The sequence below is a fragment of the Solea senegalensis genome, linkage group LG8 (genome assembly GCF_019176455.1).
Source record: "Solea senegalensis isolate Sse05_10M linkage group LG8, IFAPA_SoseM_1, whole genome shotgun sequence".
NCBI lineage: Eukaryota > Metazoa > Chordata > Actinopteri > Pleuronectiformes > Soleidae > Solea > Solea senegalensis.
This window is the reverse complement of record NC_058028.1, coordinates 11862139-11889240: the sequence shown is the minus strand read 5'-3', so window position 1 is coordinate 11889240 and position 27102 is coordinate 11862139. Positions and strand designations below refer to the sequence as shown.

Genomic DNA, 27102 nt, shown 5'->3' with positions numbered 1-27102 from the left:
TTGTGGTTAATCTAAGGGGAAAAGACTAACATTTTGAGGCTTAGGTGTTAAAGGGTTAAAGCTAAAATCAGTTTTTTCTGCATGTTCCTCCACTGACACCCATGTTTTTTTTTTACTGATGGACTATGTGTGCCATATACAACCACACTGAACTGTCCCAGCATGTGGAAACAGGGTCAAAAACCCTAATAATGTAATGAAAGAGCGCATAAATGACTCTGAAAGGAGGTAATTAACATGACCTGGGTCAGAACCCCATGGTCCAGAAAAGACTGTTATGTCATGCTCTCTCTCGAATGTTAAAAATGTGCTTAGTGTGAGGTCACACAGAACACAACTGATTTAAAAAACAAAACACTGACTGGAGTGTCACGCTACAGCCAGTGAACAACAACTGTGTTTAAATTCACACACAGATATATAAACGGAGGGAGGAGAAAATCCCCCAGAGCTTTGACTGATACGTCACATTAAGGTATACGTCTGAATCCCAGGGTGAAACCGTGAGCCTGAAATCTGACAAGATAAAGAGAGAAGCTGCGGCTTCAGATAAGAGACAAACAAAACGACCTTGAGCCGGTGAAATGAAAAGAGAGGAGACGACAGAGGGAGCATGAAAACAAAACAACTCATTAAAATCAAACAAATGACTGCGGGGGAGAGGGATGGAGGGAGAGAGGGAGAGACAAGGCGGGAGATAAAACTTGTTTATGTTATGAGGAAGAGGCAACGCGGAGTTACTGAGACGCTGAGTTTGTCTCAGGATGCGAGAGAAAGTGAGATAAATATCATGAAAGAAAGTGTAAGAAGAATATGTAAGGAAATCCGAGCGAGAACATCAACGCCATGCGACAAGAGTCGCAGTCACAGCTGATCCTCGCGAACATCAACACTGTTAAAAGATGATCTTACATATACAACCACAGGTGTTTGGCCATAAGAGGGCACTGGTGTGCTGCGAGAAGAATCAAAGAGCTTTTTTTTTTTTTTTAAAAGACTTTCATAAAACGACTTCATCAATTATTCTGGTTATACAAATAGTAATGAGCCGGGCAAATATATACATTTGCCGAGTAGAACGTGTAATCTGCTATAGGAAGTGCATTAACAGTGTACATGTCAAACTGTTTCATCCTCTTAAGCTGAATGGACTTTGGTGCAGGAGAGTAAGCAGTTTTAGAATTAGCTTTTTTGGAAAAATCTGTTTATAACATCGAGATAAAGTGGCAAACATATTCATTTCAAAATATCGTAGACTTAGGCTGATGTAGCTGAGGTCTGTCCTCTGTGTCTCAAGGGTCCTCGTCTTCATCTTCAGCACGTTTGGGTCTGAAATTCTTACAAAAAACAAGCCAGGCTACTGGCTGCAGCAGCTTAGCTCCATCCCTCACATACTACGTCACAAAAAAATGACTGTGTTTAAACGAGATTTAATCCAAGACCAAAGATCGACACTGAAGAAAGACTGCATCTCCCAACATCCCGAGCTGTTTCACCACATCATAAACTCCCGGGGCCGTTACCTTTGACTGCTGATCAGCAGGAGGAGCAGTGTAATGATCTAATTGATCAGTGAGCCTTACACACTCTTATAAAGGACCAATAACACATAATGTGTGCGCGTGTTATGTTTTTATATAACTGCTGCTGCTAAAACCGCGTCATTGATTTTTATAGTCGGAAAAGTATGAGTGTGTGCAAATTTGTAGCCCATTAATTTAGAGCAATCTCTATTCTGTTCAGCAGGAGGCAGCAGTGTGCACCTGAACTCAAAATCATGTCACGTGATGTCACAGTGACCTTTGACACCTGAATCTGTGCAAAACGATGCCAAACGTGTAGAGACGCCCTCACAGTGCATCATCCTGCATTGTCCTCACACCTAAAACACCTAAAACCCTCCCTCCTGTCTCTGAGAACAGTGGTCAGTTCATCGTCCACATCACACATTGTCTTCCCCCCCGTGTTTGAAGGACAGCAGCTACTCACCAATGACAGGAGCCGCTCCTCAGCATCGTGTGGAGTTTGGCTCCAGGCACCAGTAAAAGAAAATCAAAAACAAAAAGGGGGGGAGGGAGGTGGCGTATTGGTGTGGGCTTTAACAGTTGGCGGGTTGTGGGCTTGATTGACAGTTTTCTCATGTGTTATTGGGAGATGGCGTCATCTTCGTGGGTGGGGTTTAAGTCCACTACAGTCGTTCCACGGAGAGAAGCCCCGCCCGCGCCGTCTGCTGATGAAGAAGGCTGGGAGTTTTTATTTGCTCCTCCGCCTGGGAGACAATGAGATGGAGTCACATGATGAGATAAGATGAGAGCCACAGACGGGTCGCTCATTTTGTTTTTTCTTCTTCTATGGTTTACCTTGCACTGCAGAGGAGGACGGAGGCAGAGCGAGGATGTTGGCCCCTCCTCCTCCTCCTCCTCCTCCTCCATTGGTCTGGGAGCAGACGTTGGCGTGGCGTGCAGCGGCTTTCTGTTTGTAGTGGTTACTGTGCAGCTTGTACTTCATCAGCAGGATGAAGATGAAGACGAGGACAGACGCCACAATGATTCCGCCGATGATGATGATCATTGTACCGCCCAGGAACTGACGACGAAGATTGGAAAACATTCACATGGTTAAACGCTGACTCCAGTAAGCTCCTCCCCTCAACAACACAAGACAGCACTGGACGTTGAGACACTCACCTGGTCTCGTATGGAGTGACAGCGTCCATATTCTGTCTCAGTGGTGAAGGACACGCAGCCCACCAGCTTGGTGCCCGTCAGTGCCGTGATCCCGTCGTCGTACACGGCCAAAACGCACAGCTCGTAGTCCCGCGATGACGCCAAGTCACTCAGCAGGAAGTACTTGTGATTGGCTGGGATCATCCTGGATGAGAGGGAGAAGAGAAGAAGATTTTTTTTAGATGAAGTCTCGGTTTAACCCTCCCTGAGAAGGAGTGTCTGGAGATGATAAACATCTGTGTATGTGCCAAAAACAAGCTCAGCTCAGAACCTGACTCATCATTTTTCTTACATGCAGAACATTTAGCCTTGTATTTTGTGCTTTATTCCTGATGAAAACAAAAAACCCTGAGTCAGCTTCTCCATGGCAGTGTATTTGGTCAACAGTGTCCAGCCACAGGTCTAAACTTCACATCTCAGGCCGCTCCCTGTTCTGTCTTACTGCGCTCCTCTGCCAAAAGACTTTAAAGAGATAGAAGACCGTGGTCCACAAAATGTGCCCAGATGCTGCAAGAAGATATAGTTTATTACATGACCCAGAATACCAGAGCGACTCCTCAGCCCACATTGTCTCAAAATTGATGCTGTGCACACAACATATATATATCAATATGTTTTTTGATGTGAGGTGTCACAGAAAAGCAGCTCAAAGTTTTTCATCCAAAACCCTTCCATCTTTCACGGCAGGTGCTTGTGGCGTTTTTACCAAACACTCTGAATTGTTGTGTTCAGATCTTGTTACAGTACAATTTCAACCTGAGATAAAATTCATTTACATGCAAAACAGGGAAACATTTGAGCACGCCGCTTACACCGTCTGCTGAAAATCCTTTTTAATTTCAAAACCGTGACATTTTAGTATTTCACAGACAATTATTAGGACATTACTAATAATACTGGACAATACTGGGACACCTGGTCAGAGATGATTTATCTATATTTATCTATTTTGTTTTCCTCATATTATTTATCCCTCTCTCTCTTTATTCCATATGTGCACCACTGACCACAACTAATACTTAGTATTCTGTCGACCTTCACCTGGCAATTAACCTCATTCTTATATCGCAGAACAAATACAGATGAAAATGAATCGCTAAACACAGTGGGAGAGTTTCAGTTATGGTCCAGAAGATGATACTGACGACTTCGGCAAAATCAACAAACTTTATCTGTACCAGTATGTACTCGCCAAATAATAAAACTTAAGAGAACCTAATGCCTTTTTTTATTTAACTCTGCCCCCTCCTGTTGTCTGCTGAATTGGTTTCCATGATGACTATTTTCTTTCTTTTCCTATATCATTATTTCTTACACGTCTGAGATGGAGCTCTTCTGATACTGAGGTGTAGAAGTTTGCGTCTCACTTAAAATCCCAGTCTCAAGTCTGCAGCCTTGTTATGGTGTGATGAAAATTTAATGAGAAAAGTATTTCGGTGTTACGTGCTGCCACATCAAACACACAGGAATGTGGCCTCAGTAATAATGTTCACACCAAATAAGTGACAATAATGTGAAGAAGGAGAACTGGATTCCAATGTATCACCATGTCCCTTATCTCTAACTATAGTTTGCAGAAGAGAACTTCTTTGTTTTTGTTTAACCCTTTAAAATGAAATGCACTGCTGCACAGTAAAGAGCTGTATGTTATGTCTGTGTCTCAGTCTTTCTGTTTCCTGATGAGATTTAACATCGACTGAGATGAAATCGAAAATTGAGGAAAGATGGACGGGGCGGAAAAGACGAAGCGAGTAGTTCTTTCACTTTTACGACGTGAAAATCAAAGGCTACAAGATAGAGAGAGGTTACGGTGGGAGGCGACGGGAGGATATGGAGAATTGGAGAACAGACAAACAGGAGATTGAAAACAAAGGGGAGGACGACAGAGAGTGGAAATAAAGAAATGCCACAGTGGAGGAGGAGGAGGACGAGACATTTTGGGTGAGTCCAAAGAGCGGAAGAAAATGGTCCAGACACAGAGTGAGCAATTTGCCCTGAGGAGGGCGCTCTGATGCTTCAAACTCATCCCAGAACAGACAGTAATCGAGAAAGGACGAGTGAGCAGTGGCTGAGGAGGAGGAGAGGAAAAACAAAGGGAGCTGTGATCTGCAGAGAGCAAGTGATGGAGATGTTATCGATGGGAGGATAATTGAGTGGAGCGACATGGGAGCTGTGAACTAGGCCAAGATCGCTGCTGAGTCTCATTCCTTCTATTTCACACGTTCACACACAGGAGATGTGCACCAACATGCAGAAAATCAACCCACCCTGATGTCATCCAATCGTCTGAGAAGGCCCGTTTAGGAGCTCCCTGTTGAGGACTTTGTTCGGCAACATTTGTTTTTGTTTTGTTTCGGGTGAATGATGTTGGAGCCAGACGAGAGCTACGCCACCTACAGCAGCTGCCAGGCAATCACACAATATTTCTGTAGGGTTCGTCTGAGGAAATTACCCACAGTTCATAGTGCTATGAAATCAAACACGAGGGAAAATTCGACAAAAAGGTGAAAAACTGAGCATGGAGGACGTCAAAAAACAGGTTTCCATGCAAGTGTTAACACATAACTCACTGGTGACTCTGTGTTAGGCTCATGGTGCTGGTTGGCGCCAGAACTGTCTGCTGGGTTTGAGTGCTTCTGCCCCTTTTTCCAAAATAACTTTCACTTTGGATATCTGGGAGTCTGACGTCACAAACCTGCCGGTGAATCTCGTCTGTGACTGGACGGTCATTCCGCGGAAGAACCACACCCTGGACACATCGCTCGTTCACAGTTTTTGAAATTTCTAGATATCACAAATGGTCTATGAGAATGACGCATGCCAAATGCTACCATGATTGGCAACAGAAGGGTTAAACGCTAACATTTGAATCAGCTTAGGTTAAAGCATATCTATGACCCCTGATCTGAGGCTCCTCCCAATGCCTGATTTTGAAAAATACCAAGAAGTGGGCAGGAAGCTGTGAGTGAGTGAGTGAGTGGAGGCGGAGAAGGAGGGCGGAGGGAGCACTGCAGGGGGCGTGGTCATCTGTACAATGTAGAGGGCGACACACAGCATGCGTGTATTTAGCTGTCATTCATAACTGTTATGGAACCGCTGTTTTTTTCCCCAATAAAAATATGAGTGACGACTGCAGTCGCAGCAGCACTGATGTTTTTTTTGTGACTAAAAAGGTCGTTTGATGTCAAGGACTTTTCTCCCCCCCAAGTCAATCAATGCGACTTGTTCAATCTGCTCTCGACTCTCCACAACGCCCTCCAACCACTCCTCTCTCTACTCTCCTCAACTCTGAATGAGCGGGAGCCGGTTTTTATAGGATGGATTCAGGCCAGAAGAGGACGGTTAGTGACGAGAGAAAGAGCACGGCCGGGCAAATGAGACAATATGAATGCAAAAGCCAGTGTTGTTAACACAACGTAGACATACTTTACAGCACAAAGTCAAGAAAAATAAAATACTAGACACCCATAAACACTGGTTATCATCAAAAAAAAGAGGCTGAGATGTTCAGTTACACTTTAAAGTTGGGGTTAAAGGCATAAGGCTTTATTTAGTTTATCTGAATGAATGGAAGTCAGTGCAGTGTTCTGTGTGTGTGTGTGTGTGTGTGCGTGTGTGTGTGTATGTTGTATCTTATTCAGGTGCAGAATCAGATCAGTGCAGGTGCAGTTCCTATTTATCAACACTGGAACGGAGGTGACGAGAAAATAAATGGAATAATAAAGCCGAACCTGAGACTGTGGGCATCGTGTGTGTTGTACTGATGGAAACTGAGAGGAAAGGCTAAAAGAAAAAGATAGAAATAGAGATTGTGTTTCAGAAATGTTTGTCATTTTCAGTGAGTGACTGTGGGCGTGTGTGTGTGTGTGTGTGTGTGTGTGTTCACTACAGAGGAAGTCAGAATATTACAGATGTATAGTCAAATATTGTAAGTATTATTGTAAGTGTTGCAGCACTTTGGGTCTGACTAACGGTTGAATGGACACCTTTCTCTCACACACACACACACACACACACACACACATTAAATGGCGAGTGGCCCTGATAGAGGATGAAGTGAGTCACGTTTCAGCCTGGAGCAGTGAGACGACGAGCTAAAAAAAGAAATGAAAAAATGTGCTTTCGTTCTTTCACAATTTCAGGTCAATTCTCTGATTTATGGGGCAATTTAAAGGCGATCATGTCGTACCACTGACACAGTTCACTAAAGTGAAGGCAAAGTATCTGCATTGCCCCCTGGTGGCTGGCTGCAGAGCATAGATTATATTTTTACATGAACAAGCCTTTACACGTGTGAAAATAAATACTTATCTTTGTGGTGTTTAGAGATTGTTTAATCGATTTGCTCTACGTTAACTTTGATACTCTTTCCTTTATCCTTTATGTCTTCTGTGATTGTATACCGGGAAAAGTTCTGTTTCTGTGTGGATAAGGGCTTTTGTTAAGCGTTTCAATTTAAAGACCCCTCGTAGCGCGTGTTTTATTTTGTTAAGTGGCTGAAATCAGTTTGTCCCGTTGTCCCCTCTGGCAGCCATGTCGTTACTGTCTCTCAGGCGAGTTATTTGCACAGGAAACACTCGGTTCCTATCCCGTCCATGCCTGACAAATAATTCCTTAATTTTAAAGCCCCTATTTTCAAGAAACGACCGTGTGTTTACGTCACACGGCGCGCAGCAACGCACAAAAACGATAAGAAGCCATTAAACAAACAAACGTCTCGTCCTTGTGTAAATGCAGTTTTAAATGAAAGCAGACTCGCCGCCTGTGAAGGTTATTATTTACACTGAAGCATTATATTTTACATTACCCTTGCCTCAGGCACAGGACCAGTCAGAATCCTGCATACTAAAAACCAGGAGTGACCCAAGATAATTCCTGGTTAATATGCCGGCATGGTGGCACCGCGCAGCGTTTTAAGCTTCTGAATAATGTAGAGCTCATAATCATATGAAATACATTGAAAAACACACAGGGTTTAACAGAAGTGTGTTGATCCTCTGGCTGTTCGGCGCCGCTTCGTGAATAATGCAGCGTTTCGTGTACATGAAATAGATGCAGAGAGGGTTTAACGGGAGGCATGACACTAAATCCAGCCCATCGTTGGAGTTCCATCTCCCATCTATCGATCACTGGAGGAGGTGAGGTGGCTGCGAGCCTCTGTGCATTTTATGCTCCATTATTAAATGACACCGCTATCAGCTCAGAGAGAAACTGTCGCTTTGAAAACAGGAATAAAATACATTATTACTACTACTGTTACAACGCTGGCACTGGCTCCTCCTCTTTCACGCATATTACCACGTTTGTCACAAATCATGTTTAAACTGTTCAACCTCAGCTGCAACAACATGATTAGAAAACATTTCACTCACTACAGCTCAGATGCAAGAGGCTGGAGAGTTAACAGCTTATTTTCCCAATTTAAACACAAAAACGCCACAAGATGATTAATCACGGTCAAGATGATTTGTAACAGACAAAAGATCCACAAAACTCTGATTATGAACATACTGCAGCTCCACAGCCAACGTTGTACAATACTATATACAGTAGAATACAATGTACTGTAACTGCTGCACAACACTGTGACCTGTCCACAGGTTTTCCACCCACAGGCGCCCAGAATGGCCTTTTCAATAAAAGGGTACCTACACAGAAGCCTGTGGGGGGGCGAGAGTCCACCAACAAGCCGAGTGTGTAATTGACAGCAGTGAGTTGGAGCTACACAATTAGTGGTGAACCTGAGGGAAGCACCTGGCAGGCTGTCAGCTGCGTGAGAACACTGAGTCGGGGGAAGCAGAGAGAAACGCTCACCAATAATCCGAAACACCAACACTGCCAAAAAAATGTGAGTTTATCAGCCTAACAAGCTTCCACAGAAGACTTCGCCTTCCATAATTGACCTGGGAACACACCAAACATGAGAATTAATTTTAAAATAAATACATCAACGCTGGAGAATCAATACAAGTGTCACTTCCATCACTTCCCTTCCACTTCCCCCCAGTGTTCCCGAAATGGTGACTCCACTCCAGATTCCACTGGAGACTCGTCTTGAAGATCTGCTTAAAATATACAGGAATAATTCACCTCATACCCCAAACACAAGGTCAGGGTGAGCGTTTCACTGCACATCCTCACTTTCATCACCTCCCATTCCACTGAATATCACCAAGCAACGGCAGAGGAGAGGAAGAGGAGAGCATGCGAGAGCCGAGGGGGAGCGAGGGAGACGAGGAGTAGAGTGGAAGACAGAAGAGACGTGCTTGTGAGTACAGGAGGAGAATATGAAGAGCGAAATATTTCTGTGGTTGTTCTTTCTCATCACTTGATCTGAGTCTTCACAACAAGCTGGAGAGGTGTACACCACTCAACCAGAGTCAACAGCCAAGCAAGTCACAGAAAAATCCCAAGCTTTAAATTTCACTTACGTAGGCCCGAAACAATTCATCGATTACTAAATGAATCGTCTTTGGCACGGGAGAGTGACTGCTTTATAGAGCAGCACAAACTTCAGTTTCCTGCTGGAAAAGGTCGTCCAACGGTGAGATAAACAGGATATTTAAGCTCTCCTTGGGATTTTACTATGTGAACCTTTTGTTAACATCATTTCATGCCCGGCTGCTTCTCAGCACAGGTCACGCACAGATCCCACTGACTTTAAGTGGTTCAATTTTAAACTTTTGGATATGTGACATGAAAAGTCAGTTGATCAAAGTCTGGAAATATAAATTTCAATATCTATTTCACCGAATGGACGGACTCACCAGGTGTGACTTGTGTATCACTGCGACATGACGAGTCCTAAAAGTCTGTGTTTGAACTTTTGGCAGCAGCAGGATGATGTAAGGGCAGACTTGTCGGTAGCACTGACACTGAGCCTGAGCTCCGAGTGTGTGCAGCAGCAGCAGCAGCAGCAGCAGCAGCAGCAGCAGCAGAGAAGAGCTTTGATTTGATCTCAGCCCCAGAGAAGCCACGACTGTCTGCTCCACTGCTGGATGTTTTCTAACACCAAAACCCAGTGGGACAACGTGACATTTGGCTGATGGAGGAGAAAAAAAACCAGACATACAGTATGAAGAGCTGATATGATGGAGCGCAGAGAGGAGAAACAGGACGACGATGACATTACAGTGGCGTTCTAAAAGTCTGTGCACCGAGAGAGTGATGCATAGAAGAATGGACGCAGGCGACAGAGGAAGGAGGGCAAAAAAACTGAAATCAGACGCTTCAGCAGAATCAGGTCGGCTGCCGTTTCCCTCGATCTGTGCCCTCCACATTCTGCCTACTGTATCTCTGTCATCAGCTGTGCTAGTGAAACACCTTCTTCTATCATTCTCTCCCTCTGTCTCTTCTCCTTCTTAAATTTCTCCTCCGAGAGTCAGAGTAGCGTGGCAATTATGGTTAATGGTCTGTATCTATATGGTGCACTCAGTCTTGATGACCACTCAGAGCTCCTTCACACCCAGAGCAGCATGTTTTCTATCACTCATCCTTCATTATAGACTCATTCACACACACACACACACACACACACACACACACACAATGCATTTAGACTAGTGGAGCCAGGGATTGGAACCCACAACTCTCTCCACCACTTGCTACACACACATACACACACACACACACAAGGTTTCAAAAGACAAACAAAGAGGAGTGAATATTGAAGGAGGAAGAATCAATAGATTCATTTCCTGGTGCTGACAGAGGTTGATCTTCTCCCTGGACCTATAATCCTTAGTGTGTGTGCGTGTGCACGTGTGTGTGTGTGTGTGTGTGTGTGTGTGTGTGTGTGTGAGAGAGAGAGGGAGAGAAAGTTGATCAGGTTATTCTTGCCCTCAGGCAGACTTGAGGAAAGGGAATATTGTGAATCCTCCTCCCTTTCTAAGAGTCTAATAACACACATATGAACGCACACACGCACACACACACACACACACAAAGAGAGAGATGAGATGAGTAAATGTCGATCTGTTATCTTGCGGCGGCCTCGGTTGTCCACTTTTCTGCCATCGCAGCACGTTGGTCTGAAAAAGTGAGTGCGTGAGGAACCTGAGATGAAAAGTAAGCACAGAGGAGGGCGAAGAGGAGGAGGAGGAGGAGCTGAGGTGGAAACCAGAGCAGTTAACACTCTCACTGCACCACGGACCCGGGTTGTAACTCCCTATCTCTCCATCACTCTCCCAGCATCTCCTTCCTTCCTTCCTTCCCTCCCTCCGACATAATCCCTTTAAGCCTCACAGATCCAGTTTCTTTTCTTTTTTTTTGAAAACATGATCTCGTTTTCTGGTCAGTGTCATTGATGTCGTGAACCAAGTCAGGGCGGCATGGTGGCGCAGTGGTTAGTACTGTTGCCTCACAGCAAGAAGGTGCTGGGTTCATTTCCTCGTCTGAACCAGGAAGTGCAGCGATGGTGGCTGGACTTCACTGAACATGTTAATCCCTGATTTGTTGTCATTACAGGTCACTGGTGGCCACTAGGAAACAGTTAACAGATTCAAACTCTAAGACTGAGTAAACCCTGCCGCCGTCCCTCACCAGCATTCTGATGCTGCTCTGCAGGCCTTCACACAGTTCAACGCATTTCAGCAGCGTCGGACGGATCCCAAATGTGAATGCGAAGCATCCCGCTGGGTAATGGCCTGTGTGGTCCGCTCGGCTTTTCCCAGAAAAGATAAAGGTTAGGAAAGAGGCGGCGCTCATTTTGGAGCGTTTTGTTGTGATGCTGATCCAGACGTTTTATAATAACCCGAGGGCAAAGTCTAATGAGAGGCAGGTGCACTGCTCAGCTGAGGTTGTACTTCTGGTTTTGTAGTTCATGCTACACACTGTCCACTCGACGTGGTCGACGTGGACTCGTCTTTACTTTCTTGTTTGTCGCTCTGACTGAAGGAAAGAAATATCATTCTGCTCTGGAGCGCATTGTCCACGTTTCACACACGTCCTGCTGCTCATGACGCCAAGAGAGAAGATTCAAACTCGGTCTGTTGTTATTGTTTTTCACCCCTTTACTGTACCATTTAAAGAGTCACAAACAAAAAATGAGAACAAAACCAGTAAAACTGGTACAAAGATGTTTAGAAATGATGCAACGTCAAATAAAGAGGAGTGTGTTGAGATGCTGAGTCGCTCCCCTGTTTTCCTCAGTCTCGTTCTGTGTCTCAGCACCCTTCAGGAGGCAGAGGTGCAAACAGATGTGTGACACATAAACAATGCAGAAAAATGCTTCAATCATGTGCTCACTCTCACTCTCACTCTCACAGGGAAAAAAAACAGATTTTTAGCCACTTAACAAAAGGCTCACATGATACAAATCAGTGCCAGCTCAACTTTATGATATTTTCAGAATATTATGTTCGCTGATTTACCATGAGACAACCTTTTCTGACTGGAAACTACAGGAGGACACTGACAGGTCCCCGGTCTTCTTCTGCCTCTTTTGATACGTTTCTATGACAACACATTTCAAAAACCTAAGTCATAAAATAACACATTTGAACTTACTGATGGTAAAAACAACAGTTTGTGCCACTTTGTAAAACGGCTCTCTCGGGGCTGTCAAATTATTTGATTTTTCTGATTTTTGCATTTTCATGTAATGTTTGATGTTCTTTATGAACCTGACTTTAACATGTATGTGCAATAAATAAGCCTGCGCTAAAACAATATTGACTTCACAAATACAGTACAAATACACTTCAAATAACCACTATCCCTTTATAGCTTTAAACAAATACTGCAAAATAATCACATAAACATGTAAATATTTCAATTAGGGCTGTCAAATTATACTTAATCACAATTAACGACATACATGTTCATTAATGAATCGCAACGAATCACATTTTATCAATGAAAACAGTTATTTAAGTGCATATTAACAGTGTTAAGTTTGTCTCCATTTGGAATGAAATGAACAAATGTAAATGCAGGCTGACTATTAGAGCTGCGCAGATGAAGTAACTGTACTGCAGAGTTTTAACAGATGGAAACAGTCGAAACAGGTAAAGTGATTTCTGTGCAGCCTTTCACTGTCTCTCAGTGGAGCTGCAGCTTCATTTAGTTATTTAACCTCGCGACGAAGGGATTGTTCCACTCTTTTCTCTCTGAAGTCGCATTGTATTCCAAGGTTATTTCATTGCATTAGCCACACGACTTATATCAGCTGTTTTTGAAACGTGTAGCAGCTCTGAAGATCTTCCAGTATGTTCGAGAAAAGAGAAAGAGCTAAGGTTGGCTTTTATTAATAGTGAATAATGTGCTGACAGCCCGAGGAATTCTTGGACTTTGCAACCTGACCTTAAGTTTTATAAAAGTGCTTGTGTAAATAAACAGTACTTTCATAAACTCTTAGAATTGGTGCAGCCGAAATCGCTACAATGCAGTCACGGTGCAGGGCGACCGTGACTTTTTCACAACATTACTGAAGCACTCGTGCCGCTCAGCTCTCGCTCTGAATTCTCACAGACACTCGAGGATTGTTGCTGGAGGACGAAAGCTGCAAACGTGAGCGAGCGACGGAGGAAAGTCCTTGCACATTATGATACAGCCTTGCGCGGGTTCATCAGAGGTGTCTTCAACACACACGTCACGACGAGCAGTTTCGGGCATCAACAAAGAGGAACAAAACAAAACAACTCCCCGAAGGCGTCGCTGAGATGTTTTATTCACACGAATGGGACGGACGGACAACCTGACAACAGACTGGGGCATCATGATTGACAGCTGAGAGTGACTCCTGATTAGTCATCCCTCCCTATAAATACACCTGAGAAAAGAAAAACAAGTATGTGATGCCGGCAGATCAACAGCAGTGACAGCGACGGATGTGCCGTGTGTGTGTGTGTGTGTGGAGTCTGGGAGCAAACTGCAGATGGACCAGAGTGGGCGTCATTACAGTGTTTAGATGAGAGGCTGATAACTCAGAGCCACAGAGCTCCACTACTGTTGTAAAATGCTTTGCACTTAAAGTCAGAAGTGTAAGTGCTGCCACGGTGAGCTCTAATGGCGCCATTCGCACATGTCACACATCTTTAGGGAGGTGAGAAAAGGTCGAGCAGGTCTACGCACCAAGTCAATGCCGACCAACCGATCTGCCTGTGACATCACTCAATACAATTCCTTCTCTGCATCCTCTACTCGAAACCTTCCAAGAACTAGCAGCAGTGGGCCGCTACTGAGCAGCGGCCGGGGAGCAATGGGGGTTGGGTACCTTGCTCCGGGTTACTCCAGCCCTTTTTTTGACCTGGTGGGGACGCAAACCGGCAGCCCTCCCGTTACAAGTTCCCTTTCCACTTGGCCATGGGCTGCCCATCTATGAATCTATACTTTCATCCCACCATTGATCCACCATCGCTTGACATTCAAAACAAATGACTTATTTATTCATGATTTTGTGAAATAATTGACAAAACATTTCCCACAAAATCAAACTTTGTGAAATGCACCATGTTTGCTTTACCCTGCTCTCTGATACAGCTGAGTCTAACAAGTCTTTTTTTTTTTTCCCGACTTTCCACCAACATAAACTGCTGCTTTCCTCGCTGCTCGGTCTAAACCTGCTGGCAGCTCCACTGGAGCAGCGATCAGTGTGGACATACGCAGAGTAAATACTGAGCTCCAGGGAAAAACAACAGCTGCTCTGAGAGTGGGAGGGCGCGGTTTTCCCCACTGAGCCACAAAATCAAATTGTTGAGCTTTGGAATACGTGAGGCGTCGTCGGGCTGCCACAGCAGACTGAACAGTAACATAGAACCTGCACTGCGATCCTTTACTGATAAATCTGATGGAGAGAAATGGAAGTTGAGCCTAAATATGGATGTTGAAGTGACAGCTCATGATCTTTTACATGCTCCGTGTGCCAAGGCGGGCAGGTGCAAGCATAAAGGGGACAGCACTAAAAACACTTTTAGCCTCATACCCAAAGGTTAACTTAATAAAATCTACACCTGCTTCAGTCTACAACAATCTCAAGAATCGATTCCTTGCTGTATCTAAGTTTGTGACGTCAGCTTCTCTATAATACCTCAACGGTTGAATAACAACAGTATATAATAATTACTAATATGATAGGTATCAGAAGTGAAAGTTATCCTGGAACAAGGAGCAGAAACAGCAGCAGAATATTTTTTTTGACAAGTCTACAGCCATAGAATCTAAATAAATCGAGGCATGTAGTTAATATATCAGATTATACATATAATATTATAGAATTGTGTTGTACAAGGACAGTATATTGTAAGTCACTTATACCCCAAACACATAGCTGTTATATTCAATGTTGCTAAGTGTTCGTAAGTGATTCTTACTTTTTAAAAACTTGGGAAAGTGCCCGGTATCATTTATTTCGTCAATAATGGGGTCATCTAAATGATTGATTTCAATAAAGACGGCAGTATAAGTGTGAAACAGTGACAAGAGTGACTCATTTTGTTTCTACTGTGAAGTCATAAGTCGTACACAGGTGATGTAAACACCACATGGCAGAACAACCACTGGAAATTGGAATAATGTTAATCACAACAGTTTTTTAGTGGACGCACCTGGGTTTAAAAATGCTAATTTCAGTGTGACACAGTCTTAAAGGACACCTGTGCTGCCACTGTCCTCTTCAACTGAACGATCAGGTTAAAATCGTTCAATCAGCGTCGACGCTCCATCCACTGACTCCACATTTCTTGTATACATTTCCAAGAAATTCCAACTGTCATCTGCTCCGCCTCCCAATGCTTCATAGCGACACTCAATCATGCATTCCCGGGTGATGTTGCTATAGGCGATAAACCCGGCGGGGGCCGTACAGCGGTCGCGGTCGCTGACAGAAGGCTCACACTCACTCGCTTAGAATGTAACACCTCAAACGCGCTCTGGAATAGGACGTGCAAATCAAGAAGGGGAGGGCTTAGGTTTGAATGAGTTTCCACCAGGGATATTTTCACTGATCATTTCATTTCTCCTGACCTGCACACTAAAATGAGTGATAAATGTTTAATTTCTCTGCCCAGTCTTTGCTTTTAAATAGTACATTCATGTGCATTTTCATTAATCTTAATGTTCTGTCCTTCTCCACGCAGTCGTTTTTATATTTCGCAGTTCCTTCTTTTATTTTTCCATTTGGCGGTCCTCTGTGTGAAATCTGAGCCTCGAACCCTGAAAATCCAGATTTTTCCCAGGAGGATCCTTCAAGTATAAAAATGGTTTTTAAATGTGATCCCGGCTCAGACTGAGGGATTTCTGTTTGAGGTCTCATAAACACTTATTTTTCCTAAGGGACACTTTTCCCTCCACAACTCCACCAATGCATCTGCATCTGAGCAACCATTACCACACTATCACTATCTCTGTACTTCACTCTTTGATTTGATTAGATTATGGTTCTCAGAGCTGTGATTCAATTATCAATGTGTCACCATATCTTCCTCAGACAACTATTTATTTGATGAGTCATAATTAAATCATCAGATGTGTTTACTTCCAACATCTTTTCTTATTCTATTATACGACATAAACCTGCGGAAACTAGGAAAAGAAAGAACAGCACGCCACAAGGTTTCATAAAGAATGAATTCAGTCTAAAGTGAAACTCATACACAGTTTGTTGTTCGTCTGATCAACATCTAGTTAACTCGGAGGATATTTCACGACAACAGTGCGACCGTGAGCAGATATTTACAGATGATTGAGAGTTAAGTGCATCAATAAGCATTGATTTTCATTCCAGACCTGACGCTGTCCTTGCGTTCTGTTTTTTATTTTTCAACTTCAGAGTCAAATCGATGGTGATAATTTGATAACTCCCCTGTTTTTAACCAAGGACTTGACCTGCGCTGCATTATGTTGCCTGAAGTGGAATCACCAATTTGTATTTTGTGAGTTTACTCCTCCTCTGTTGCTCACTAAGCTTTTCAGCCTCCAAAATATCAGCAGCAGCGACGCACAGATGCACTTCCACTTGACTCGATACAGACATTTACTCTAATAACCCTCAGAACACAGCATTTCGGATGCTTTTTTCCATTACTATGTTAAAACATATATACAGAGGGTATAAGAATGTGCATATACAGAGTGTCTTATATCCTTTTTTTCAGCAAAACCTAGGCAATCTAATGAAAAAGAAAAATTCATTTTCACCAACTATATAAACACACCTAAGCAAAATGTTCTCAAAATGGGACTGAATATGTGAAATTTGGAAATACGTCATAGTTCACTTGGCTCGTTTTTATGAAGAAAAAGAAAAGATTTTTGTGACTTCTGCACAATTATTGCCACTTTATATCACTACTAAAAATGTGATATAACATGAACCCAACTCTGACTCAACAACACATACAAAGATGAAAAATTGCCTGAACAATAAAAATAATAATATGTGACCTATAAACACCCACCCCCAGGATGTCCATATAAGGAGTTGTGTATCATTCCCACGGCAATTTACCATCTAGAAGCTGAACATACTAAAGCAGCATCCTGTGAGTGTGTCACTACAAATGTTAAAATATTTAAAGGTCCATCTTTTAATACCAGAGTGCCTCTAATCGTTGCAATCTCGTAGATTTATCACATAAATTTTCAGGCCTTATCTCTCCTCTTGTCTGAAGTCCTTACTTGAAGAATGAGCTTTCTTTAGAGGTAAAATCCAGAGTTTGTCCTTGAGCTGGATGTTTTGAATTTCTTTCTGCAACCACTCTCCCACTACGAACTATGAACTGCTGCGATCTTTACTGTTGTGTCGTAATCACAACATTGTGAAGACGTCCAGAACTCAAAGCTTTCGGAAAAACAGTTGTGAATATGACATCACAGATGTTGAACACCTCTGTTTGAACGCAGCATAACTATTTAGAGGGTCTGAAGGTACTGAAACAGGCAGACCACCGACCAAACAAAGGCTTGATAATAACACTGCGACATCACATCAAAACCATCCTGTATATTCACATAGGACATATTAATCTCCCGATATCTAGTGAAGTAGATCCTAGAAAATATGAGGCGATATTGAAAATATGAGTGTCAGGGAATGTGTCTTAAAGAATATTGTCACTGACTCATATTCAGCTTCAGAGGAGAGCTGGATTGAAACCCTTCCCTCACTGTGGATCACCCGGAGTAAAGAGCTGTCGTCTTACCTGTATATGAGAATCTCGTCTGTGGAGCTGTTGTACTGGATCTGGTACATGCGGACCCCCGGTATGTGGTTCTGCGGCGGCCATCTTATAGTGGCGGAGCTGGACGTGAGATCCGACACGCTGACCCTCTGCTGGTCCGACCGCGCCTGGCCTCCACTGACATTGGACTTAATGGAGGTGGGGATGTCCGAAGGACCCGGATCTAGGTCGAGTTTGGGGTCATAGTGTGGCGAAGGGTTGACAACCAACTCAACAGGAGTGGTGGCCTCCCCAGCAGCATTAGACGCTATGCAAGTGAACGTTCCAGAGTCCTAGAAAACAAGATTCATATTTGATCTTTGGTACGTAGTAAATAATGAAAGTACATCACATTGCCACCTTGCTGATGAAAACCACGTCTCTACCTTCACGGATGCCTTCAGGATGTCCAGTGATCCGTTCTCGTAGCAAATGGTTCTGGACGTGTTTCCGATCAGCTTCCCGTCAGGGCTGACCCAGTGTGTCGACGGCTCGGGGTCGCCGATGGACTTGCACCGCAGGCTGACCTCCTGACCCTCCATCACAAACATCTTGGAGGTGTGGCGGGTGATCATTGGAGGCTCACAAACAAACTCCTCCTACATGGGGGAGAAAAAAAGAAGCAAACAAGTGGAAAACATGGATTTACAGTCAGCTGCTGAACGCTGCATCAGAGATGAGGCAGCGCTGGAGTCAGACTCAGATCAGACGCGTTTCAGACTCACTAAACCGGAGAGCTAAGAGTGTTTTTTTTTTTTTTTTACTTTTGGGATGTCCATTTAGCTTGATTTGCTGTTTAGCCAGATGTGAGTCTTCCCACTGCTGCTGGCCTCTGAGTTTGTTGTTATAGTACAGTGATAGTGGAAGGGAGGGGGCACAAGACCCAGTGCCTCCTTGGAGATGGCACTTTTGGAAACCAGGTCATTTTCTGGCCATATGGGCTCTGACTGACCTGCATTGTTGACTTCCTCCAACAGAGTTTCAGAGAGAGTTCAATTATTTGCAAATGAAGATTAAGATATCTGAGGGTTTTTCTCACTCTTGCATTATTTAAAACCCACCCACCCGCATCTAAGCCTGAATAAAGCTGGAAAAAACCCTGGTGGAGTATTACCGCGAGGCCAAGCAGGGCAGCTGAGGCTTACCGGGGCTTACTCATCATTCCTACCACTCAGCGTGACTCCGGGCCTTTTTCTCGGCCTGTCTCAATTCTTGTTAGCAGCGGTGATGGTTTCTGACCTGGTGACTGCAGGGCTACAGCTTCAAATAAACAACAAGTACCTTGCTGCCTGGTATTACATGACCCTCGATCGCTGCTGTGAAGCTGAGACTAAAAAGCTGTGATTGAAGTGAGCGACCCCCTGATGTGAGAGTTTGGAAAAGAGTGAAAGTACCAAAAGTTGGGAGTTGAAGGGAAAAACACTATGAATACTCAATCAGTCTTCTTATCAGTGAATACAACCAAAAAAAAGCACTGAAAACGGAGACACCAAAGTGTGTTTTAGCTCACAAGGTCGCCGTGAGTCAACTCCTGTCTCAATTGATAAGTGTGTCACATAAGTGAAATCTACAAGAAGGATTTCCAACACCAAAGACACAAAATATTATATTTGAACTTAGTGATGGAGGCAGAAATGGATCAACAACCTTAACCTTGGACTTTGGTGAGAGAGAGAGCGTGAACACTTAAAGTAGCACAGAAAAGCTGTCTAATGGCAAAATAACAATATCATAGACATTTCCAGATGCATATTTTTGGATGGATGGATACCGGAAAGCAGAGAAATAGAGCTTTACGCCCATATACGACAGTCCAATCACAGACAAGATTCACCAGTGCGTCACACGTTTGTGGCGTCAGCTTCTCAGCACCGTAAATTCCTAAACAGTTGAATAACTGCCAGATATCGAAAGTGAAAGTTATCTTGGAAAAACGAGCAGGAAGGGGCAGGAGCTCTCACTCAGTGAACATTGACTATTGACAATTCTACAGCCATAAAATCAATATAAATCCAGGCAGCCTCATTATCTTGATGGTCATAAGAGGGTTAAATGGCTAAAATCTGTTTCCCTTGTGTTCCTCAAACTACATTTGAGAAAACGTGAACTATCCCTTTAAGGCAACAAGCAGCCAAGGAGCATTTATTGATTCTGGAAACTTGCTTGGTGGCTGATGGCTATTGTTTGACCCCTGATGGATGCAGTCATGACTTGTGGCTCACTCGTCCTCACAGAGGAAAAGAAGCTATTAACTCCCTGATAATTAATATGTCCCGACACTTTAGCGACACAGAGGTCTCCGGCTCGACCTCTTCTCATGGCTAATCCTCTTATAGTGATCCTACAGCCCCTCTGTGAAGGAGGTCCATGACTATTACTGGAGGAGAGGCACTGGTCCGTTCATCATCCACTCTATTGTGATACCAATTAATCCTGTCATAATCTGGCGGCGCAACCTCCCCTCATCACTGTAGCTCTCAATCAGGCCAGAGGGGTCGGTCTGGGTCGAATAAGTGTAAAGTCATCTATATGATCCTCTTATAGCAGGACGGTGAAAAAAAACAACACTTAATTGTGCTCTTATATACAAGGACAAGCACATGCAGCAGCTTTGCAGCAGGTGTTTAGATGAAGAGCAGATCTGGACCGTTAGTCCCACATCACACATTCTCAGTGGTGTAGCTGCTCTGTTGATTTATACTTGCTTAAATATGTCATTATTGATTATCAGGAATAACCAGCTTAGCTTAATTTATATCCTGAGTGACAGAAATGTCCTATTTTGGACAAAGAGTTTGGACATTTTTCTTTATATCATGAATTCTATCACATTATGTCACACGTGTGATCGCACACACACGTGTCTGCTGGTGATTCTGGGCCACTTTATCCCTTTAACACCTAACCCTCAAAATGTCTGTGTGGACTTTTGTTGTTTTTGCTTATTTTAACCATAAAATGTCCTGTGAGTAAGTGCTTTTGCCCATTTTCCAGAATAACTTCCAATACCGTGCAGTGTTTTACAATTTACTGCATGATACAATGGTGTATCAACAATTTAAAATGAAAGTTTTATTTACAGATTTTGCATGTTAAATTAGAATTTTGAACAGTATAAAACATATTTACAATAATATTTTTGAGTCTTTGTGTCAATGTGCAAAAAATGGCGACAAAAACGCTGATTCTCCGGCTTCCTGCAACAGTGTGAGTGAAATTACCGTAAAGTAATGGAGCATTTACATCAAATGAAGGAAAAGTATAGTAAATATACATAATGACAGAGTGACTGTGGAAGCTGAAACCCCTCCTTGTTGAATGACGTATTCAGCTTTTCTCCTTCACGAGCAGGTGCAGCAGCGTCTGTCTTCAGACTGCCGAAAAGTACATTTTCTTAATTATAATTATCGTTAATTATGCAGGCACATGCTGCATGTCCCATCACGTACTGTCCACGATGTCTTTAATGACATGAAACAAAGAACTGTGTTTTGTTCAAAGCAAGTTTTAATGTCGTGTGACTCCAATAACCTAAGCTAACGTGAACTCGTATAATATACACAACCTTCAAACAGCCACCTGTGGCTGAGGAGCATTTCTCTTCCAGTCTCACTTATAATTGCCTTGTGCAGAATTGCATCCATCAAATGTTTCAAGTTTCAAGTTCAAACATTTCAACTTGAGCAAGTGAAGCAAATTAGCTTCTACTTTTGTCCTTTCATTGACATTTTATGGAATCTCATTGACTTAAAAATGATATATATATGGTCACTTTGTTTAAACTGGATGGACACAGTGTTTCTAATTTATATTCTAGCAAATTAAACACGACGACACCACACTCTCATCACGAGTTTGACTTCTCAGTGACACCAACCATCCGTCCTGCTGATGTGTCCTTGACAAACAAGTGATCCTATGTCCTGAGTTTGCCGAAGTTAACACAGTAGAGACTAAAGTCGGCCACTAATCTCTTTCAAAAAGCGTTTTTAGGTAACGTACTGTATTTGTGTTTTGCAGCTAACGCAGACTTTCAAATGAATAGATATTTAGAATTATTTTTTCCCCGTCACCTCTGGGTTCAGATTGTTCTTTTCCTTTGTGGACGTTCATAGATTTGTCACTTCCACAAACCTCTTTGATGGTCCAGAAGTATTTTCCAGCCAGGTCTTTGGGCGACGCGCAGGTCTCCAGGTCGTCCTCCCTGGTCAGTCGGCGAAGCCACACCAGCTCGCAGTTACAATGCAGAGGGTTCCCGCCGAAACTCAGCACCAGCGCCGTGAGAGGAGAACCTTTCATCTTGGCGTAGACCGGGATCCGCAGAAACAGCGGGTCGGGAGGGATCTTTTTCAGTTTGTTTGATGTCATGTCCAGTCTGGTGACGGAGACAGAGAACACATACAGATCATTTAAAGCAAATGTGTCTGTAGCTCTTGCACTACTGCAATAAACACGACCAATCATTTCATTCAGACCACATGTAACGATTGGCTGGTTTATGTCTGTCACAAACCATCCTGCCCGCTCTCTAACAGCCACAGAGGCGTACAGTGCTGAAGCAGACGATAGCCAGAGGTTATCCAGTTAATGAGTCATAGAAAAATGGCTAATTAATGACTTGTGGGGGCAGCGGGAGGGTGGGAGTGGAATGATTCAGTTGTAAGTCCAGAAATATTCTACTCAAGTAAAAGTAGCAATATGTTGATAAAATTTTACTTAAGTTCAAGAAAAAGTATTGATCTAATAATGTACTCAAGTCAAAGTAAAAAAAAAAGTAGCTTGTTTAAAATGTGCTTACAGTAAAAGTTACTTAATGACTTTTTTTAACAAGGTTGGGGTTCTTTCTTGTGTGGGGACACAAATCTCTCATGAATGGTGTGTGCTGACAAAATACAAATATGTAAACACAATAAATCAGATAAAATGGGTCAAAGGTCACCAATACTTTAAATTCTCACTCACTGAGGGACCTTAATTAGAGTCAATTCACCTGTCGTCATCATTCACCTGTCCTCACCATTCACTGCCAAAGTTTCCGGTGTGTGATTTTTTTTCTTTTCTTTTTAATTCAGGCAACATTTTTTTTTACTCAGTAACAGATGTGATTTAAAATGTAGCAAAGCACAGTACTTTAGTAGAATTTGGAAAATGACTTTAAAAAGTAAAGGAACACAAAAAACACACTAACGTGAGTAGAGGTGATTCATTACGTTCCACCTTTGGTTGTAACCTGTAGTTGCCAGCTTCTCTGAATTGTATAGCTCATTTATACTCAGCTTTACACTTTAACAGTTGCCGAAAAACATGACTGTCTCCGTCTCACATGTTGTGGGGACAGAGCTTTGACCAGTGGGATGATGGGACAGAGTGGGATGTAAGGTTTTCAATAATTGACCTGAGACACATTTTTAAAAACACTTGTGATGACACTGCGGACTTATTTCTGATGCTGAGTTTAGCCGCTTCAACAGAAACTCCACTGTCATGGTTTTCCCATAGTTCTCAGACACATCTTGTGTCTTTCATCAGAGGATGGGAATGGCTGGTGAATCCATAAAATTGGCTACTGTGTAATAAAGGCCAGAGGCTACAGAGAGCTGTTGGAGTGAGTGGACCTTGTGATGAAACCTCTTCACACAACATTCTGCTTAATTAAAGTAGGAGTCACACCCTGTTTGTTTTATTTTTATTCACTTTAAAAGTCTTCTCTCCTGCAGCGCTCATCTACTGTATTTCTGCCTTTTAAAAGTTTCCACTGAAAATAATGCGTCCTTCTTATTATTATGAGGTTGCATGTTTTCAGTCTATAGCAGAATTATTTAACCGGCACAAACCCATGAACCTCATCTACTAATCCATTTCAATTTACGTCCCGTACGGTCATTGACAGGTAATAGAGGGGAAAAGGCCCCAATATAAATTGATTTATTTAAAAGGTTCTAATGGTTTTTTCTGCCCCGGAGACACAAACGTATGGACCCGCACGTACCAACACTTGCATGTGTGAGCGTTTTCCTAACACACAAACACAAATTCACAAATTAAAAAAAACTGCTGCCCATGAAATAACGCCGAGAGTAAAGTGCACCACGCTCCCTGCTCGCCACGGCTATTAGCTTCCTGTGAAGTCATCGTTGTTGAATGTTTCTGGGGGGAATCGTTGGAGAAAATAGACTTTGTGGTGTTTTGTTGCTGACGACAGTGAACAACTGAATTTACTGTGTTATTAATGGTCACCGACTCCAGTGTTGTCGACCTGTTGTCTAATTACTGGAGACGACGAGCGGCTGACCCCAGAAGATACATCCTGGAAAAGGTTTACATATTTATGGATTATAGGTACTTAATTTAAATTTCTTTCCTCTTGAAGATCCAATATCCAACATTACAAGTATTACCTATTAGAGCTGAAACAATTAATCGATTATTAATCGATTACTAAATTAATTGACACATTTTATTAATTGGTTCAAAGTTTTTTTCATGAATACAACAAGATTTCTGATAGTTTAAGCTTCTTCAAATGTGAGTATTTTCTTCATTTCTTTTCACTGGAGAACAAATAAATCATTCAAAGTGAATCATTTTGGTTTGTGGACAAAACAAGACATTTGACAACATCATCATTTGAACACCGATCAACATTCTTTGAGGGTTTCTGATTTATTATGGACCAAACAATTTATCGATGAATATCGATGAGTTGCAGCTCTATTACCTATGTAAATATATTATATAGTTCTGATGTGACATCACATGCTGTCTTTGTGTGTTATCGAGCCTCTGTTTTCGTTTTTCTAGGTCTTTCTGTTGCATTTGTGGACCCTGTATACAAAAAGGCTTGTTGACAACCCCTACTTTATTCATGACTTGTTAAGTTTACAAAATTCAGAATGTCCTACACATGGCTTCCAGTCCAGCAATCACAAGTTCCACTTGAACGCAGCAGTAGACACAGGAAGTAACGAGCTGCAAGGCGGTGCACAAGATAGTTCAAAGCCTCCAGGTGAAGACGTCTCTCTATATTTACTTCTGAATAAAAGAAGACTCAGAACAAGTGGAGTTGTTGTTGTTGATCTCAATCAATCAATATCAATCAGGACAGCAGTCCCTGAGAACCAGGATTGAAAAACACATGTTCTAAAATGATGTTCCTTTCATTTTGTGTTTTTCTATACTCTTATACATATGAACCATGTATGGTAGCTTCATGGACCTTGATTTTCTGACATGAGCATGTTTTTTTTTTTTGAAAAATGTAACAAACCCTTGTTATGTCCTATGATAACACTCCAGGGTTGACATTTTTAATTTCCAAGTATTTAAATGAGTGCCCTGTAAAGGGTTAAACTGCTAATATCATTCCCACAACAGTAAATCATACTGCTGTGTTTTCTTGGACTCGTTTGTAAAATTGTCGTTAAACTGCACAGCAGAGAATCACAGCAGCCTCACACTGAGGCCTGTGGTTATCGGTTCAGTTGCGTCCTGCCTGCGTCCTGCTGTGGTTTCAGTGAACCACAGGAACTGATTTCATTTCACAAAACATGTGGTTTATTTTAATTCTGAAGCTTCACTCATAACAAAATCTCTTATTATAGCATTATACAGCCGTGAACAATATAACTGAGCTTTGTTTTATTTATTTATTTTTTGCTATCTTGGGGAAGATTAAGCACAACAAGGAAACTTTTGATTTGCAATTAATAATAACACACATATATACATATACACGTGTGTGTATTATTAATTATATATATAATTAATATATTATATATATATTGTGTATATTGTATATTGTATATATATATATATATATATATATATATATATATATATATATATATATATATATACATATATATATATATGTGTGTAAAAGAATGGGCCAGTTCTGTTGTCTCTAGTTCACCTGCAGAAGTTGCCTTTAATAAATAGATGTTAAGGAGACAGTGAAAGAAAAACCCAAGGCGGTGTCTTTTCCATTACCCTTGAATGTTTGAATGAGTGTTATCGCACTAAAGAGGGTGCTAAACTCTTCACGTCCCACCTGTGAGCAGAGCTCCAGTGCTGTGCAGCTGTTTGTCTGCTCTGAAAAGCAACAGGGAGCAGTTACACAGGTCTGCAGTGACCACTTTGTAACATCGAACAACGGAGGGAGGCTTTGATGAGTCTGGCAGATTTGTTCAGCAACCAACAAATCAGCCGAAGCATCTGCAGCAGCTGCTATCTGAACAATAGCTGTTTGACTACAGCCGTTACTGCAGCTGTGAGAGCTCCTGCAGTCAAACGCCGAGGGTCTCCTCACAGGAAGGGCATGAAAAGAAACCCAACACAATTCTTTTGACATCAACAGGTAAAAAAAAACTATCACCGCCCGCCCTCTCCTCTCTGGTCTCCCACCCACAAATCCATAAACTTTAGCTGGTCCAGCATTCAGCTGCCCGCATCACCACCAGAACCCCCCCTCATTCCACCACATCACTCCCCACCCTACAACAACTCCACTGGCTCCGGGTTAATCTCACAATTCAATTCAAAATCCTCCACCATCCACAACCTCGCCCCTCCGTGTCTCTCCGACCTCCTCCACATTTATTAAAGGTACGTACATTTTCAGAGCTTTCAAGATGCCTCCATTCATCTACCTTCTTTCCGAGGTACAGGTCATGGTCGTTGGACTATTTTAAAGGTGCATTTGTTCCACTTTCTTCTCTGCCTGTGGTCAGTGTTTTTACGAGTGTTTGTCTGATTGAAAAACTGCCCGTGGCGTTGGTGAAAGTGGCTGAGGCTGCACCACACACTCCTGTACGACTCGGAGCACATCTATCAAGTTATAAATAAAAGAGGCAATAACTGTATTTTACTCTTTTACTCCCTCACTCAGTGTTGAGTGTGACTTCACTCAAACGTGCTAGTGAGAGGTCCAACCACACAGCACGCTTGTATTTTACAGTGGAACAACAGAAACCCCAGACTTTTATTTTGAAAGCAGGATTGCATTTTAGTGTGGACAGACAGACGATTAAAAAAATCCCATTTCATTATATTTTACACATTTTTTAGAGGATTCTCTGTTACTAAGCACCTCACTGCTTCCTGTGTACTACTGAATGGTCATGTAACGTGTGTTTTCAGGTGGGTTAGTGTGGATGGAGGTACAAGAATATCCTATTGAACACAGCTTGAAGCAGAAACTACGCACACACACACACACA

The 27102-nt window shown here is 42.6% G+C and overlaps 1 protein-coding gene across 4 annotated transcripts in view; it reads right to left on the bottom strand.

The window, feature by feature from the left end:
- si:cabz01090165.1 (uncharacterized protein LOC100333421 homolog) overlaps positions 1-27102 on the bottom strand; it is a 219372-nt gene that overhangs the window by 8483 nt on the left and 183787 nt on the right. For all 4 annotated transcript variants that reach the window (XM_044032537.1, XM_044032541.1, XM_044032538.1 and 1 more), the window contains 6 exons: positions 22019-22259; positions 18271-18483; positions 17867-18177; positions 2688-2871; positions 2361-2586; positions 1990-2269 (listed from right to left, as the gene is read on the bottom strand). In XM_044032537.1, coding sequence (XP_043888472.1) covers positions 2145-2269; positions 2361-2586; positions 2688-2871; positions 17867-18177; positions 18271-18483; positions 22019-22259 — 1300 coding nt within the window. In that variant the 3' untranslated portion in view covers positions 1990-2144. The remainder of the gene's footprint in view (positions 1-1989; positions 2270-2360; positions 2587-2687; positions 2872-17866; positions 18178-18270; positions 18484-22018; positions 22260-27102) is intronic.